The sequence below is a fragment of the Thalassophryne amazonica genome, chromosome 9 (assembly GCF_902500255.1).
Source record: "Thalassophryne amazonica chromosome 9, fThaAma1.1, whole genome shotgun sequence".
In the NCBI taxonomy this organism is placed as follows: domain Eukaryota; kingdom Metazoa; phylum Chordata; class Actinopteri; order Batrachoidiformes; family Batrachoididae; genus Thalassophryne; species Thalassophryne amazonica.
Window position 1 is genome coordinate 16,798,314 of NC_047111.1, and position 19,193 is coordinate 16,817,506.

At 38.4% G+C, this 19,193-nt stretch overlaps 1 protein-coding gene across 1 annotated transcript in view; it reads left to right on the plus strand.

Annotated features, from left to right (window-relative positions):
- myo7ab (myosin VIIAb) overlaps positions 1-16,195 on the plus strand; it is a 117,429-nt gene extending 101,234 nt beyond the window's left edge. Inside the window, exons 40-49 of the mRNA XM_034177677.1 lie at positions 3,385-3,540; positions 8,156-8,261; positions 8,403-8,516; positions 8,825-8,912; positions 8,996-9,102; positions 9,738-9,923; positions 13,900-14,016; positions 14,156-14,239; positions 14,624-14,743; positions 15,691-16,195. Of these exons, the coding sequence (XP_034033568.1) occupies positions 3,385-3,540; positions 8,156-8,261; positions 8,403-8,516; positions 8,825-8,912; positions 8,996-9,102; positions 9,738-9,923; positions 13,900-14,016; positions 14,156-14,239; positions 14,624-14,743; positions 15,691-15,783 (1,171 nt within the window). The 3' untranslated portion in view covers positions 15,784-16,195. The remainder of the gene's footprint in view (positions 1-3,384; positions 3,541-8,155; positions 8,262-8,402; positions 8,517-8,824; positions 8,913-8,995; positions 9,103-9,737; positions 9,924-13,899; positions 14,017-14,155; positions 14,240-14,623; positions 14,744-15,690) is intronic.
- Positions 16,196-19,193: the final 2,998 nt, after the last annotated feature.

A 19,193-nucleotide genomic window follows, 5' to 3' on the forward strand; every position in this document is an offset into this window, starting at 1 on the left:
CTTTAAATCAGAAGTGCCTGACTCCGTGGTATAACTCACAAACTCGCAGCTTAAAGCAGATAACCCGTAAGTTGGAGAGGAAATGGCGTCTCACTAATTTAGAAGATCTTCACTTAGCCTGGAAAAAGAGTCTGTTGCTCTATAAAAAAAGCCCTCCGTAAAGCTAGGACATCTTACTACTCATCACTAATTGAAGAAAATAAGAACAACCCCAGGTTTCTTTTCAGCACTGTAGCCAGGCTGACAAAGAGTCAGAGCTCTATTGAGCCGAGTATTCCTTTAACTTTAACTAGTAATGACTTCATGACTTTCTCTGCTAATAAAATTTTAACTATTAGAGAAAAAATTACTCATAACCATCCCAAAGACGTATCGTTATCTTTGGCTGCTTTCAGTGATGCCGGTATTTGGTTAGACTCTTTCTCTCCGATTGTTCTGTCTGAGTTATTTTCATTAGTTACTTCATCCAAACCATCAACATGTCTATTAGACCCCATTCCTACCAGGCTGCTCAAGGAAGCCCTACCATTATTTAATGCTTCGATCTTAAATATGATCAATCTATCTTTATTAGTTGGCTATGTACCACAGGCTTTTAAGGTGGCAGTAATTAAACCATTACTTAAAAAGCCATCACTTGACCCAGCTATCTTAGCTAATTATAGGCCAATCTCCAACCTTCCTTTTCTCTCAAAAATTCTTGAAAGGGTAGTTGTAAAACAGCTAACTGATCATCTGCAGAGGAATGGTCTATTTGAAGAGTTTCAGTCAGGTTTTAGAATTCATCATAGTACAGAAACAGCATTAGTGAAGGTTACAAATGATCTTATGGCCTCAGACAGTGGACTCATCTCTGTGCTTGTTCTGTTAGACCTCAGTGCTGCTTATATTTTATTACAGAGATTAGAGCATGCCATAGGTATTAAAGGCACTGCGCTGCGGTGGTTTGAATCATATTTATCTAATAGATTACAATTTGTTCATGTAAATGGGGAATCTTCTTCACAGACTAAGGTTAATTATGGAGTTCCACAAGGTTCTGTGCTAGGACCAATTTTATTCACTTTATACATGCTTCCCTTAGGCAGTATTATTAGACGGCATTGCTTAAATTTTCATTGTTACGCAGATTATACCCAGCTTTATCTATCCATGAAGCCAGAGGACACACACCAATTAGCTAAACTGCAGGATTGTCTTACAGACATAAAGACATGGATGACCTCTAATTTCCTGCTCTTAAACTCAGATAAAACTGAAGTTATTGTACTTGGCCCCACAAATCTTAGAAACATGGTGTCTAACCAGATCCTTACTCTGGATGGCATTACCCTGACCTCTAGTAATACTGTGAGAAATCTTGGAGTCATTTTTGATCAGGATATGTCATTCAGTGCGCATATTAAACAAATATGTAGGACTGCTTTTTTGCATTTACACAATATCTCTAAAATTAGAAAGGTCTTGTCTCAGAGTGATGCTGAAAAACTAATTCATGCATTTATTTCCTCTAGGCTGGACTATTGTAATTCATTATTATCAGGTTGTCCTAAAAGCTCCCTGAAAAGCCTTCAGTTAATTCAAAATGCTGCAGCTAGAGTACTAACGGGGACTAGAAGGAGAGAGCATATCTCACCCATATTGGCCTCTCTTCATTGGCTTCCTGTTAATTCTAGAATAGAATTTAAAATTCTTCTTCTTACTTATAAGGTTTTGAATAATCAGGTCCCATCTTATCTTAGGGACCTCATAATACCATATCACCCCAATAGAGCGCTTCGCTCTCAGACTGCAGGCTTACTTGTAGTTCCTAGGGTTTTTAAGAGTAGAATGGGAGGCAGAGCCTTCAGCTTTCAGGCTCCTCTCCTGTGGAACCAGGTCCCAATTCAGATCAGGGAGACAGACGCCCTCTCTACTTTTAAGATTAGGCTTAAAACTTTCCTTTTTGCTAAAGCTTATAGTTAGGGCTGGATCAGGTGACCCTGAACCATCCCTTAGTTATGCTGCTATAGACTTAGACTGCTGGGGGGTTCCCATGATGCACTGAGTGTTTCTTTCTCTTTTTGCTCTGTATGCACCACTCTGCATTTAATCATTAGTGATTGATCTCTGCTCTCTTCCACAGCATGTCTTTTTCCTGGTTGTCTCCCTCAGCCCCAACCAGTCCCAGCAGAAGACTGCCCCTCCCTGAGCCTGGTTCTGCTGGAGGTTTCTTCCTGTTAAAAGGGAGTTTTTCCTTCCCACTGTCGCCAAGTGCTTGCTCACAGGGGGTCGTTTTGACCGTTGGGGTTTTTACGTAATTATTGTATGGCCTTGCCTTACAATATAAAGTGCCTTGGGGCAACTATTTGTTGTGATTTGGCGCTATATAAATAAAATTGATTGATTGATTGATTGATTGAATTATGTGGGATTTCGGAGTAAAAGTAGTAATGCAAGAAACTGAAAACTTTTTATCTTTTTTGACACTTTTTTTCAAAAGGTGTGGCCGTGGTGTGGACAGGGCAATGTTATATGCCTCCTCCACAGTCTTTATGGGGTAACCCCCTGGCCAAGAATCTTTGTTTCATTTCTAATGCATTCTCCTCATATTCTTCAGTAGAGTGACAGATCCGTCTGAGTCTATAGAACTGGCTCTTGGGCAGTCCGTTTTTTAGAGCACTGGGTTTTAGAGCTGCTTGCCAACAGGAAAGAATTGCGGTCAGTCTCCTTCCGATAGTCTGATCCACATATATAAGAAATGCACAGGTTTAGAGTCAGACTCAACAGTGAAAACTACAGGCAGTTTAAAACAAAGGATCAGTGATCATAAAAGTTTGATTAGACGTGCTGATCTGAATTACCCTGTGGCCTGTCACTTTGTAGAGTGTGCCCACCCTGTTTCTTCCCTATGGTTTCAGGGAATTGAGCAAGTTAAATTGTCAAGAGGTGGGAACATTGATAAAGTGCTATGCCAAAGGGAATTGTTTTGGATCCATACCTTGGATGCCCTACATCATAAATCTTTAAATGTCGACTTTGACATGAGTGTCATGTTATGATTGGAGGTTTACCTTTTCATTTAGTCTTGAAACTGCATTTTATGAAGTTTTTGCTGATGTCTATGCAGTTTTCTTGAACTTATACTGCTTGTATGTATGTGTGCTGACATGTAAATATATTGTTTTTTGTGAAGGGTAATTTTGTATTGGTGTAGATTTAATGCCTAGCTACCTTGGGTAGAGGAATTATGAAAACGGGAAGAACGGGAAGAACTACAACTCCCATTACACTTGGACTACAACTCATTGGTGCAGGTGTTACTGAACACCTAATGAGTCTTACATGTGTGACCGTCGTCATGTATGATAGTTGTCTTTGTTTTGTTGGGTGTTGTGCTCGTAGGTACAGTGAGGAGAAAGGTTGGGAGCTGCTGTGGCTCTGCACCGGTTTGTTTCCTCCCAGTAACATCCTGCTGCCGCATGTCCAGAAGTTCCTTCAAGCTAAAAAACACTTCCCGCTGGCTCCAGACTGCATGCAGCGGCTCCAGAAAGCCTTGCGGTAATGTGCTACGCTAGCACCACAAATAATGACGCAGCAATTCCAAAATAAAATCTTCTTACCCAAAAGGGCAGTCGTACAATCCTTTTATCAAATTTTGCAAGTTTCAATCGTGTTTAAACTCGTTTGTCTTTTGTTTCTTAGTTGTAACTACTTCCAACCACATTAACAACACAAACAAGGCTAAATATAAAATGTGTTTTTCCCAGGTATGGAGCCATTTAAAGAAATAAGGTGTTTTCTGGTTTAAAAAGTTTAAATCCTGTATGAATGTTTTAAACCGAGGGTTTCAAAGTGTGGGAGAGTGAGCCCCCACGCAGTCAACAAAATGAATAGCTCCCCCCCCCCCCCCCCCCCCCACGGACACACATACACACAATTTCAACATCTTCATGTGTTTCTTTTTATTCTTTTACACATCTTAAAAGTATTTGTGCATTTTAAGGATCTGTCTATGCATTTACACATTTTACAGCCTTTGTAAACATTTTAAATGTTTTTAAAAAAAATTCTATTCTATTTTTACCTTTTGTCATATTTTAAGTTTTTTTAACATTTGAAACATCTCTGTTTTTAAATGTCTTTAGCATAACTAACAGATTTTAACATAATATTAATTCAACTTTTAGACATATTTAGTCTCATGTAGTTTCAGTCTCATCTTGTGTTTTTTTTTTTGTTTTTTGTTTTTTTTCTGTTTTTTTGCCTGCCCCCCCCCAAAAGAACTCTGATGCCTGCTAGGGAGGGGGGCATGCCTCAGTTTGAAAACCACTGTTTTAAACCAATTGAAAATGGTTCGCTTGTACATGCAGAACAATTTAAAATCTGTTTAAATGTTTACATGAAATAAAACTGGAATAAACAGATTCTTATATTTCAGAAGATGAAATGAATCAAAATCTAGCTTTTAAAAAATCTTGAACATAAACCCCTGTCACACCTTGACAATTTAGCCAGCACATGCAGAGCATATTAAAAACGGTGGCATACATCTAATAAGTTCTGGGTACATTTTGTATACGTTCAGAGCATGTTGAAGCACACTGATATACATTGTAGTACAGCAAGGTTATTGAAAAATTTTGCGCATGCACAATATTTTCAACGTATGCCAGAGTATGGCTCATACATCCCCCATACACGGGACATAAGTTGTAGATAAGTTATGCACATGCCCACACACGTTACTTCTAAGTGACTCATAAGTTGAAATACGGCAAGATGTTTAGAGTACCCAAAACTTTTTCAGAACCTATGAGTAAAGTGTTGTGAACCTATGTGTAGCTTATTTGGCGTGTTGCCAATGACCACAGAACTTACTGAACGGGTCAGCAATGTATAATGGCGTATTGACAGCGACTGGTATAAAAAAATAAGGTTTGGCAGGAGGAACCTGTTAGTACTCTTCAGACTCCTTGGTGAACAGATATGCAGGATCCAGCAAGGCAACAAGAATACCTACTAACTATTCTCCAACATCAGTATGATCTCATGGATTTAACATTGGACCAGCTGCCTGCCAAGAGAGCCAGGAGAAGAAGAGATGAACAAAGGATAAGGATTTGGGAATGACTACAGCCTCGACCAGGAGAGTTCTTGCCAGCAGAAGGTTGTCTCAGCATGACGGCGATGTTGATCCTTTAGGCACCTTGACACTTGCATGAATTTGATCCCCACACTGCTGCGCAATTCACCGTGCCAATGCATCTCATTTTGTCCCGCTTGACGCCATGCAATATAAAATTATCATTTCGTAGCCGGTCATGCATTTCAAATCAAATCAATTTTATTTATATAGCGCCAAATCACAACAAACAGTTGCCCCAAGGTGCTTTATATTGTAAGGCAAAAGCCATACAATAATTACAGAAAAACCCCAATGGTCAAAACAACCCCCTGTGAGCAAGCACTTGGCGACAGTGGGAAGGAAAAAGTCCCTTTTAACAGGAAGAAACCTCCAGCAGAACCAGGCTCAGGGAGGGGCAGTCTTCTGCTGGGACTGGTTGGGGCTGAGGGGAGAGAATCAGGAAAAAGACATGCTGTGGAGGGAAGCAGAGATCAATCACTAATGATTAAATGTAGAGTGGTGCATACAGAGCAAAAAGAGAAAGAAACACTCAGTGCATCATGGGAACCCCCCTGCAGTCTAAATCTATAGCAGCATAACTAAGGGATGGTTCAAGGTTACCTGATCCAGCCCTAACTATAAGCTTTAGCAAAAAGGAAAGTTATAAGCCTAATCTTAAAAGTAGAGAGGGTGTCTGTCTCCCTGATCCGAACTGGGAGCTGGTTCCACAGGAGAGGAGCCTGAAAGCTGAAGGCTCTGCCTCCCATTCTACTCTTAAAAACCCTAGGAACTACAAGTAAGCCTGCTGTCTGAGAGCGAAGCGCTCTATTGGGGTGATATGGTACTATGAGGTCCCTAAGATAAGATGGGACCTGATTATTCAAAACCTTATAAGTAAGAAGAAGATCTTTAAATTCTATTCTAGAATTAACAGGAAGCCAATGAAGAGAGGCCAATATGGGTGAAATATGCTGTCTCCTTCCAGTCCCCATCAGTACTCTAGCTGCAGCATTTTGAATTAACTGAAGGCTTTTCAGGCAACTTTTAGGACAACCTGATAATAATGAATTACAATAGTCCAGCCTAGAGGAAATAAATGCATGAATTAGTTTTTCAGCATCACTCTGAGACAAGACCTTTCTAATTTTAGAGATATTGCGCAAATGCAAAAAAGCAGTCCTACATATTTGCTTAATATGCGCACTGAAGGACATATCCTGATCAAAAATGGCTCCAAGATTTCTCACAGTATTACTAGAGGTCAGGGTAATGCCATCCAGAGTAAGGATCTGGTTAGACACCATGTTTCTAAGATTTGTGGGGCCAAGTACAATAACTTCAGTTTCATCTGAATTTAAAAGCAGGAAATTAGAGGTCATCCATGTCTTTATGTCTGAAAGACATTCCTGCAGTTTAACTAATTGGTGTGTGTCCTCTGGCTTCATGGATAGATAAAGCTGGGTATCATCTACGTAACAATGAAAATTTAAGCAATGCTTTCTAATAATACTGCCTAAGGGAAGCATGTATAAAGTGAATAAAATTGGTCCTAGCACAGAACCTTGTGGAACTCCATAATCAACCTTACTCTGTGAAGAAGACTCCCCATTTATATGAACAAATTGTAATCTGTTAGATAAATATGATTCAAACCACCGCAGTGCAGTGCCTTTAATACCTATGGCATGCTCTAATCTCTGTAATAAAATTTTATGGTCAACAGTACCAAAGACAGCACTCTAACAGGACGAGCACAGAAATGAGTCCACTGTCTAAGGCCATAAGAAGATTATTTGTAACCTTCACTAATGCTGTTTCTGTACTATGATGAATTCTATGATGAATGAGCTCCGGCTTCCTCCCACATTTAAAGACATGCAGGATGGGTCATTGGAAACTTTATAATTGTCCAGGTCTCCCTTGCACAAGAGGCCTTAATCTCAATGGGACTAACCTGGTTAAATAAAGGTTAAATTAAATTACACTATGTAACACAATTTTTGTTCCTGGCTTCTAAGTGTTATATTTCAACTGCTTATGTCTAAAGTCTATGGAAAAATTACTACATTCAGCACAAACTTTGATTTTATTTTATTTTTTACATTCTAGAAGGCTCTAAAAGTTTCTTGAAATTTCTAGATAATTCTGGACAGTTCTAGCAGTTAAAGAATATTCTAGAAGACTACTCAGTAGTAGTGAAGGCGAATCGAGAATATTCTTAAACAGACAAATTTCAAAATATCATTGTCCTGATCACAGAAGCAAAGTTTCTGTGGAATAACAGCTATTTTCTATTTATTTAAGCCATAACAGGTTAGGAAAACACACTGTGTACCCAGGAACAAAACAAAAATAAAAATTTGTTACATAGTGTTATAGATGTAACATCTCATCATAATCATTCAGATGCCCTGTGTGCACTGACACAGTGTTTTCGAACAGGTTGCACAATGTTCACGCCTAGTTCATGTACAGTTTTCAACAGTTTATGACGGGTTTACTCACTGGCATACCAGACTGTGTGCCAGTGCGGGGATCAAATTCGTGCAAGTGTCGATTTGTAGTGTGCTCACCATGTGCTCGTCAGTGATATGCTGCCGCACGCCTTGCGTAAGTGCAACTATTGTCGGGCGTAAGGTGCGTATGCCAGCAACACGATACGTGGGCTTTGCTGTAAATTCATTGAAATGTTATATATGATGTACATTAAAAAACAAAACCACAGAGACTCTGAAAGTTTTCCTAAAACAGCTTTCACAGCAGGAAAAAATAATCAGGAACCAAACAAATTTAAGAGTTTTAAGGAAACTGGTCCTGAGTAATTAAAGTAGAATTAAGAAAACATCAAATGGGCTGTGATGAGTTTCAGATTTTTTTTCCTTCATATACAGTATATGAAGTTTTTCCAGACTTTTTCATAATACCGATATGTTTTAATCGTGTTTGTGCATTTTGCAGCATAGTGTACGATATCATCTGGACACGGAGCTGAGATTTACCTGACTATGTGGTTTTTGTGTTGTTGACTTCTTTCACGTCTCCTTGTAGAAACGGGTCGAGAAAGTACCCGCCTCACCTGGTGGAGGTGGAGGCCATCCAGCACAAAACCACTCAGATTTTCCACAAAGTTTATTTTCCTGATGACTCCGATGAGGTCAGTGACGACCAAAATCCCTAATAACATGATGTTATTACTGTACTTATGAATGGGACCTTCAGCGAGTCAGTTGTCACTTTTTGTGATGGTACAGCTTTCTATACGGTTTAATTTGCCACGTTGTTGTCGGTCTTTCAGGTGTTTGAAGTGGAGTCGAGCACAAAGGCCAAAGATTTCTGCCACAACATCTCTGGACGACTTCTGCTGAAGTCCTCCGAGGGTTTCAGCCTTTTTGTGAAGATCACTGACAAGGTGACGATTACCACCGATTACCAATCTCTTTGTTCATAAACAACATTACGACAGAGGAAAAGATTAATCGCATGTCAATCAAACATTCTAACAATTACAAAAGTTGACGAGTGTCCAGAGATCGTAAGTTTTCACAAAATCGTAAGTTGGCTTAACATTTTGAAACTCTTGTACCCATTCCATTTAATCAAATAATACATGTTAAGTCAATTATGTCAACTATATTTCCAAAAAGGTTATCTTGAAATTATAACACGATGTACGGCTAATATTTGGCACGTTTTCAAGTTTAACGGGCTGGTTTTCAGGTCATCAGTGTTCCTGATGGCGACTTCTTCTTTGACTTTGTGAGACACCTGACTGACTGGATCAAGAAAGCCAGACATTTTAAAGACGGTAAAACAAAAAGTCATCTTCTGAGTCCAAATTTTTGTATCTTCATTTTCCACTGATGGTTGGTTTTTGCTGATGATGTTTAGGTGTTGTTCCTCCGCTGACGTATCAGGTCTTCTTCATGAAGAAGTTGTGGACGAACACCGTCCCTGGAAATGACTCCATGGCTGATTCCATCTTCCATTTCTACCAAGTAAGACCTCCCACTGTTACCAAGGAGTCAGGAGTCCTAAAGTCTCACTTAAAAAGGCTTTCACTGCCCAAACAAATGAGTTAAAAGCCAAACTAGAACTGTATTGACTGTTTTTGTTCTGATGTGGATTAGTATGTTTTCTTTGGGCAGTGATAATGTAGAGTCAGAGTATTTTTAAGTATTAATTTAAAGAAACGTCTGTCAGAAAACATGAATCTTATGACCTCTGTTATATTTCAGGAACATTCAGTCAGTCAGTCCAACAAAATGTGAAACTGTTGAGGAAACTGTATGCAGATGATACACTGTTTAAAATGTCAAAATAAACATCCTTTCAAACCAGCTAAAAATGAGGACCCCGAAGACACTTCTGGCAGGTTTCTTGTTGACGTGATCAATTTTTTCCATTAATGGTCCGTGTACAGCAACAGAAAAGTTGACGGTGAGCCAACAAATCAGTTTCATGGCTGACAAAATTACTGATTCCACCCCCCACCCCAATTGAGCATTTTTTTTGAGGGGGGGGGGGGGGGGGGTCCATCAACCTAGGACTCTATACTGCCATCTTTACACTGGAAAATGCTACAACAGTCAATTCTGTTAATGTAAAAATGCTAATTGTTTTCTGTATTCAGGAGCTGCCAAAATACCTGCGCGGGTACCACAAGTGTTCACGAGAGGAAGTGCACCAGCTGGGGGCGCTGATCTATAGGGTGAAGTTTAAGGAGGATAAATCCCATTTCTACAATATTTCCAAGATCCTCTGGGACCTGGTCCCTCAGGACCAGATCAGACACCTCCCCCCCGAAGACTGGAAGAGGGTAAAGTTGCATTTTAAGTTAGAACATTAAAAAAAATCCACACTGATTAAAAAGAAAACATTTATCAAAGCATTTGATTAACTTTTTATTATTATTATTTTTATGTCAATTTATGCCGATGGGGTGAATGTGTTAGAAAATGTTTGAGTGTAAAGATTACTGCGTTCAGACTTTCCTGTCATCTTATATACATTTTTTTATGGTATTTAATTAAATGTCAGTATTTCTCTGGCAATTTGATGTTAAAACATAATTTTAGGCCAAATTTCTTTGTTCCAAGAACAAATTATTTTGCAAATATTCATCAGCCAATTAGAACTTTTCTTAAAAGTTTCTGTGTAGGCTCTCAGTTGTCCAGGTGGTTTCCATAGTAGAGAAGCTTGAATCTTCGACTGGACTGGGTTGCTTGACGCGAGGACATTTCGCTTCAAATCACAGAAGCTTCCTCAGCTAAAATTCTTGCTCTGGTGGTCTGACTTCTGTCTTGACTCAGAAGTCACAAAAGCTGGAGCTTTTGTGACTTCTGAGTCACAACCGACAAGAGAGACTTCTGAGTCACAACCCAGTCCAGTCGAATATTCAAGCTTCTCTACTATTTTCTTAAAAGTGACACAATATACACTTGAGGGATTAAACATTTGTCCACCAGGGGGCAGTTTAGTGCAGTTTCAGCTAGAGTGCCTTTGAGAGAGTGGTGTCAACTCATGACGTGGCGCCATTTTGGTTCCAACTGCACTGAACTAGTGAATGGACCTTTAATGTTTTCAACATTTTTTAAAATCATTTAACCACATACAGCTCTGTAACTGTGTCATGCAGTGACGTGCGTGACCGTTTTAAAGTTCTCCATCTCTGGATTATACTTTATTCTGGACTAATCTGACCCTCAACAAGCTTTTCTTTCTACAATCTTCACCTCCAAATCAAAGGTAAGCTGAATAATTTCCTCTTTTTCCGACTTTGTGCTGTAAATGTGTGGACTTTTCTGATCCATTTATCAGTAAGGATTGAAAGCAGAAATGTGTCAAATCACAGCCTTTTGTGTCTGATTTAACAGGTGCACATCAGGCTGCAGGTCCGAGTTTGAAAAAGTAAACGGCCGGTCAAAAACTAAACAGACGGTCTTTTAATCACAGAAATGACTCCTCTCCCACTTTCCACAAATAGGAGAGTGTCAGAGCTGAACTTTAATTTGTGCCTCTGCACATCCAAACTGCTCTGGGTTGTATTGGAAATACATTGCGATTGGACGGTACATTTATCCGATGTAAGTGAAAAATCCGTTATATGTATAAAACAGACAAAATCCAATATATGTATAACACAGACAAAATTAGTTATATGTATGTAATGGATTAATTAAAGTTGGGAGTTGCAGAACATCTACGGGGAATCCTGAGTCAGGACGTGTGCCTCATTTAATGACCGGGTCAAAATTTCCTCTGAATATTTTTTTTTCTGCCAAGTGTATTTGATCCATTATCAAAATGTTATTTGCGTACGCACTGTAAAAAAACTATTAAAATATGATGAGCGACGAAGGAGTGAAGGCAGCACAGTGTCAAATCACAACCTTTTGTGTCTGATTTAACAGGTGCACATCAGGCTGCGGGTCCGAGTCTGAACATGGGATGAAAAAAAATAAACGGTCAGACTTTTAATCAAGGAAATGCCTCCAGTCCCACATGTGAGGAGTTTAATGGAAATACATTGTGATTGGACGGGACATTTTATCAGATGTGAGCGAAAAATCCATTATATACAACCCCTGGCAAAAATTATGGAATCACCGGCCTCGGAGGATGTTCATTCAGTTGTTTAGTTTTGTAGAAAAAAAGCAGATCACAGACATGACACAAAACTAAAGTCATTTCAAATGGCAACTTTCTGGCTTTAAAAAACACTATAAGAAATCAAGAAAAAAAAATTGTGGCAGTCAGTAACGGTTACTTTTTTAGACCAAGCAGAGGGAAAAAAATATGGACTCACTCAATTCTGAGGAATAAATTATGGAATCACCCTGTAAATTTTCATCCCCAAAACTAACACCTGCATCAAAACAGATCTGCTCGTTAGTCTGCATCTAAAGGAGTGATCACACCTTGGAGAGCTGTTGCACCAAGTGGACTGACATGAATCATGACTCCAACACGAGAGATGTCAATTGAAACAAAGGAGAGGATTATCAAACTCTTAAAAGAGGGTAAATCATCATGTTGTTGCAAAAGATGTTGGTTGTTCACAGTCAGCTGTGTCTAAACTGTGGACCAAATACAAACAACATGGGAAGGTTGTTAAAGGCAAACATACTGGTAGACCAAGGAAGACATCAAAGCGTCAAGACAGAAAATGAAAGACATCATTAACACCTAAACAGAAAAAAACAAGGTTACAATGGGCTAAGGAAAAGCAATCGTGGACTGTGGATGACTGGATGAAAGTCATATTCAGTGATGAATCTCGAATCTGCATTGGGCAAGGTGATGATGCTGGAACTTTTGTTTGATGCCGTTCCAATGAGATTTATAAAGATGACTTCCTGAAGAGAACATGTAAATTTCCACAGTCATTGATGATATGGAGTTGCATGTCAGGTAAAGGCACTGGGGAGATGGCTGTCATTACATCATCAATAAATGCACAGGTTACATTGATATTTTGGACACTTTTCTTATCCCATCAATTGAAAGGATGTTTGGGGATGATGAAATCATTTTTCAAGATGATAATGCATCTTGCCATAGAGCAAAAACTGTGAAAACATTCCTTGCAAAAAGACACATAGGGTCAATGTCATGGCCTGCAAATAGTCCGGATCTTAATCCAATTGAAAATCTTTGGTGGAAGTTGAAGAAAATGGTCCATGACAAGGCTCCAACCTGCAAAGCTGATCTGGCAACAGCAATCAGAGAAAGTTGGAGCCAGATTGATGAAGAGTACTGTTTGTCACTCAAGTCCATGCCTCAGAGACTGCAAGCTGTTATAAAAGCCAGAGGTGGTGCAACAAAATACTAGTGATGTGTTGGAGCGTTCTTTTGTTTTTCATGATTCCATAATTTTTTCCTCAGAATTGAATGATTCCATATTTTTTCCGTCTGCTTGGTCTAAAAAGGTAACCGTTACTGACTGCCACAAGTTTTTTTTCCTGATTTCTTATAGTGTTTCTTAAAGCCAGAAAGTTGCCATTTGAAATGACTTTGGTTTTGTGTCATGTCTGTGATCTGCTTTTTCTCTACAAAATTAAACAACTGAATGAACATCCTCCGAGGCCGGTGATTCCATAATTTTTGCCAGGGGTTGTATGGTTTTTATAACATAGGAAACAATACAAAAACTTTGGGACGTTTGTTGTCTGGTGACTGTGAATATCTGGTTTATACGATGATGGTTTAGGTGAGTTTTACTGTACATGGGACTGAACAATAAATTTACCTCTCAAAGCTTTGATGATGATGTCGACTTCCATCCCACACGGCTGAATTTATTTTCCCAAATTTTTCATCTGTTCGGATCTGAAGGGAATCTGTACATCTTGAAGCCCTTGTTGTGTCTATTTGTGCCTCCAAATGCACAACAACCCTGCATTTTCAGCAAATAAATAAAATAGTTGGATTTACATTAAGACATATTAACAGCGAACGCTATTTTGAACCCAAGATGGCACCATGAGTCACATGACCGATATTTTTTTGTTTGTTTTTTTACTCATCATGTCGCCACTCTCTCTAATCAGGCACTCGAGTTTCATCTCTTAATCACAGCTGCATAATCATAAAATAATTCATATTGGACAAAACCTTTTGCCATTTTCAGTTTTGTCATCATTTAAAGTCAGTTATCAAACAAGATCCAAATTAATATTAATAAATGTTGATCAGATGGAAGTATTTGAAGATGCCTTGTTCTTGTCGTAACATTTTTAAAATATTTTCTGACATTAATGTAAAACATTTTTGTCTCTCTTTTCCCCTCACAGTCCATCGTGTCTCTGTTTAACAAACAGTCGGGGAAAAGTCGAGAAGACGCAAAACTTTCCTTCCTCCGAATTATTTACAAGTGGCCCACGTTTGGCTCCGCCTTCTTCGAAGTCAAGGTAAAGGTTTTTAAACTTCACAACTTCAGAAAAGCTGATCGGAAATTAATTTGTGTTTATTTTGACTCTGTATTTTTGAAGAACTGATAAATAACTACGCCACCAGGTGAACGTATAATTGTTTTTCCCCCTCCTCCAGCAATCAAGTGATCCAAATTACCCAGAATCCCTCCTGATAGCGATCAACAAACATGGAGTCAGCCTGATTGATCCAAAGTCAAAGGTGGGGCTGCTTTTCAGTACACGTGACGTGCACTGCCTCACAGTTTAAATCTTTACCTGAAATTAAAGCTTTTTGTTGTTTAGTCGATACAGAGCATCTCAGTTCTTTGTCATCCAGTTGTTTTTTCAAAACATTTTGTTACAATAACTTGTGTTTTTACCTCAGTTTGTCTGTGACGGTGAAGATTATTGTAGGAAGATCCTGGATATGCGAGTTATATCTCCGCAAAAACAAATGTCGCTTTTATTGACTGTGTTAGATCATTTTCATTTTGTCAGTAACACACAAAAACACATGATGCTTGTTGTACATTTGTTGTCGTACCGCGCTGACCACGTGGCGTGCTGTAGTACCCACTCTGACCATACGGTGTGCTCTGTACAGGACATTCTCATCACTCACCCGTTCAGCAAGATCTCCAACTGGAGCAGCGGAAATACATACTTCCACATCACCATCGGAAACCTGGTCCGAGGCACCAAACTGCTGTGTGAAACGTCTCTGGTGAGCTCAAGAAATCCACGATGTCCATATTCTGTACCCACTTAGTCTAATGATTGGTGTCCACGACATTTTTATATAATCTGTGGCCCAAAAGACATAAACGAAGACATCTTTATCTTCATGTTTATTAAATGGTTAACGACTTAAAAACATTTCTGTTAGACATTACTGGGGGGAAAAAATCCACTTTTACAAGAATCAATGAAAATTTTTGGAAGAAAAAGTAATTTTTCCATTTTCAGATAAACTAAAGACCTGAAATTTAAAATGGTTTTAAAAGGTGCTAAAATGTAATTTTTTTAATGTCATTTTAAAGTTACACAGTGAAGGAGAAAATAGTTTTTAACAGATTACAGAGCTACAAATAGGGATGGTACAGAAAACTGGTATTAAACAGTCCACAGTGCTAAAGACCGGAGGCTTGATAAGCCCCACCCCTTAATTGTACTGCTTTCAGTACTGGATAAATTAAGGAAACAAATTTTGATCTCTCTCTGTCTCTGAGCCTTGTGTTTAGAGATGAAAGCAGGTCTTTGTCATATGGCACGTCATGTGCGCGCGCGCACAAAACAGATGGTGGAGAGAATTAAAGACAAGTTGCACTTGACTGTTAAAAGCAGTGTAGAAAATAAATGATTAATTCTATTAGTAATTTGATTCCCCCCCCCCCCTGAAAAAAGAACCAATAACAACAGTGTTAAAGTACTGGACTGCTAACAATACCCGTCCCTAACTCGGTAAGTGCCGCCACACCAGAGAAATTCCACACCATGAGGTTCGCAGTGGAGCAGAGTGGCGCCACCTTTAGCAGGCAGGCCGTGTGGCACTCTGACATCACTGTATGCTAAACCCAAGGATCTGACTCTCTCAAAGTCTCTCATCTCAATATTCATTCCTTCACACACACGTATTTGAAGCACTCTAACCTTTGACCTCCAAACCACCAGGGCTACAAGATGGATGACCTCTTGACCTCCTACATCAGCCAGATGCTGACAACAATGACCAAACAGCGAAGCGCCCGAGTCAACAACAACTGATCAAAACCCTGGAACCAGATCAAACCAGAGTTCGAGTCGTTCTAGCCGCTGCCACTGCACTTACATCAGACACTTAGAAATCTTTGAACTTATTACTTGCTCATAAATAAGCACAACAAGCTAATTTTCAAGCTGTCTAAATGCTAACTAGCCATGCTGTCTTTCCTGATGAGTCATTGCAGCAACTGGAATAGCTGAGTTAGCGTGCTAGCTAGCTTTTCTTTGTAGACTGTGTTAAAACTGCAGCTAAGCTAGTCTGAAGCTATAAGTAACATTGCAGCATCACAGGTTTTTTTTTTAAATAGATGGTTGATGCGTCGCCAACGGTTTCAAAGTATTAGTGCTGTCTTAAAACTCACCTGCTGCCTTTAAATGAGCTTTTCCCCATTACCACACTAATTTTTAAAGGTGAAGAAATGCAACTAAACTATGGGTGGCAGTAGTTTAAATAAATAAATATAAAATAATCCAAACACACAAATGAAACAAATCAACTTTTTAAACTAAATCTTCCTTTCAGGTTATCTGATGACATTTAATTCTGGTGCATTATTAAAACCAATTCACTGATTCTTCAAACACTTTGAGAAAATATACAAACAGTGTTCCAGCAAACACGTCCAAACAACCTTAATAACCATAACCGTGCGTGTGTACAATCAAATGTAATACCAACTACCAGCCACTCGTAATCGCAGCCAATCATCTGTCATCGTGGTCTTCTTGCGGTTTTTAAAGATTGCCACAAAAAAATAAATACCTTAATCTACAGTTACAGTGATGATAAAGTTGGACAGATTTACTGACTGTCATGCTCACATTAAAAATTATTTCACTGAACTCTGAAATATTCTTATGTCGTATTTAAATTTAATATTTATAAAATAAATGCATTTGTATACTTTCATAGGCATTTGAACTATATAAAGCACTTGTTTTTAAGTACTGGCAGTAATACTGCCAGTACTTTTAACATAATAGAGTTCACTGTGTAAGTGGGAGGAGTTTCGATTCACTGCTGGTTTTGTTGCCAGTTTGTTGTTTTGTGCTCTAAAATTCAGCACTAATATGTATATTTTTTTTCCCCATGTGACCATGTTTTTTATTATTATTATTATTTTCCAGTTTTATGCTGCACTGTTTTTAAGTTTATGTCCAATTCTTTACCAGATATAAAAATGACATTCAATTTAACAGAACTTTTGGAAAGAATTTTAATTTGTTTGGAGGTTAAGTTTGGTGATTTATTAAATTAAAAAAATTAAGTTCTGTTATAAAATAGACACAACCTTACAAGAAATATTCATTTTCAAGTTTTGTTACTGGCTGGTCCACATGGCACCGTAGAAATTCTGATTGTCATAACATCACAACCATTTATTTTTGCTTTAATCCCTGAATCTCAAATTGGTCAGGTGACAACTAGTGGAACACACAAAAACATTTTTCAGTTTGTTTTCAAAATTTAACAATCAGGAAACAACGAGTAACTTACAAGAGCTGTAAACAATAAAAAGGTAGAAATATTACAAATACTTCAGGCACATTTAGACACAACTGCCAAGATTCTGAATTTAATGCAAAGCATTTATAATTTAAAAGTGCATCTGATAGTAAATAAAATTCAGCAATTTGACATGTGACAGCTGCTGTTTGAAGTTACCTTCATAATACATCCTGCTTTGGATTTTAAAAAAGTCTTTGTTCTTTATTCCTTTTTATGTGAACTTTATTCTTTGTGTGATCTGATTTCTTTTGTTTTTTTTGTTTGTTTGTTTGTTTGTTTTATTAATGTATGCCTTGGCCCTGAGTGTTTGGTCCTCAGCTACATCACTGTGCTTTCATTAGTTAAATCCTCAGAAAACCTGGAGCAGGAGCAACAAAGTATAAATTGTGATTCTCTCTCCTTGTGTTGATTACATAATTTATTAATGTAATTTGATAAGATCCACCCCTTAATGGTACTGCTTTCAGGACTGGATAGGATGGGATAGGGGAGGGCAGGGGTGTCATATGGACAGTAGGTTTATAATAATTGTTTTCATCTGATTTATTTGCTATGAAATAAATTTTAAAAACTCACGTGAATGTTCTCTGCATGTGACAATAACTTTTTTTAAAGGATTGTATGAATGGGTAAAGCAAACATTATCTGTGCAAGTGGTCGAGGATGAAAGTTCTTGTGGATCCACCAGAAACAATTAGGGGTCTAAAATTAAGTTTTAGTTTATAACTCCCAAACTGTACATATCACATAAAAAAAAAAAAAAAAAAAAATCATATGACCACACCTTCATTGGATGAAAGTAAATCTCATGATGTAGGCCGCGCCCATTTGTTTTTCCATTTAAAAATTACAAATTATTTTAAACTTATTTTGTCAAACTCCTACATCATGACCCTGATCAACACAAAACTTTGCACAGATAATGTGTGGACCCTCCAAAAACTACCCAAGTTATAAAGTAAAAACCAACTGTTAAAAACACAACACAGTTGTATCTTCGCAGCACAAACTCTGTATAATAGGAAACCCAGGAACCCGAGGGAGCCTGTTAAGTTTAATATTCATTGGACACTATGATGGTCTAGTGATGGTCGAGTGGTTAAGGCGTTGGGCTTAGGACCGTAGGACCAGAAGATCCTTGGTTCAAATCCCCGCCTGACTGGAAAATCACTAAGGGCCCTTGGGCAAGGTCTTTAATCCCCTAGCGCCTTGTATGGCAGCACCCTGACATCGGGGTGAATGTGAGGCATAGTATGTAAAGCGTCTGATGCAGATGGAAAAGTGCTATATAAATGCAGTCCATTTACCATTTACACTAGGTGGCGCCAAATTTGATAATCTTGGGCCAGTTCTTAAGTTCCATAACTACATCATCACTGATACAAAGGGGCTGTGGCCTGTGGGCTTATGAATCCTAAGAATGAACACAGGCCGTCTGTCAATTGTGCTAACAGCAGATCATTAGGAAACACAACAGATTGGAAATCTAAAAAACTGATCATGGAACTGCATAAAACAGAATCTGCATGATCAGTCATATTTGAGTTGATTCTACATTTTGTTGATGAATGAATAAAGTGGGCATTACGTATTAGACAATCTCTCAAAATTTCACTAAACATAACGTTAATGTACTTATTGCACAAAAGATAACATTCAAGAAATGAGCATGAAGCCTCTAAAATTATTAAACATTTCATCTTTATAAGAACATGAACAACACAGTTCATAAAACTACAAGTGTTTCTTACCTGAGGATGTGATGATGTCACACCAGGTGAGCACAAGCTTCTGTATTAAAAAAAAAAAAAAAAAGAGGTTTGGTCCGTTGCCAACAAACATTAAGTTTAGCATTCAGTAACAAAGTAACAACACACACTGAGCTAAAACGCTAATGTGGCCA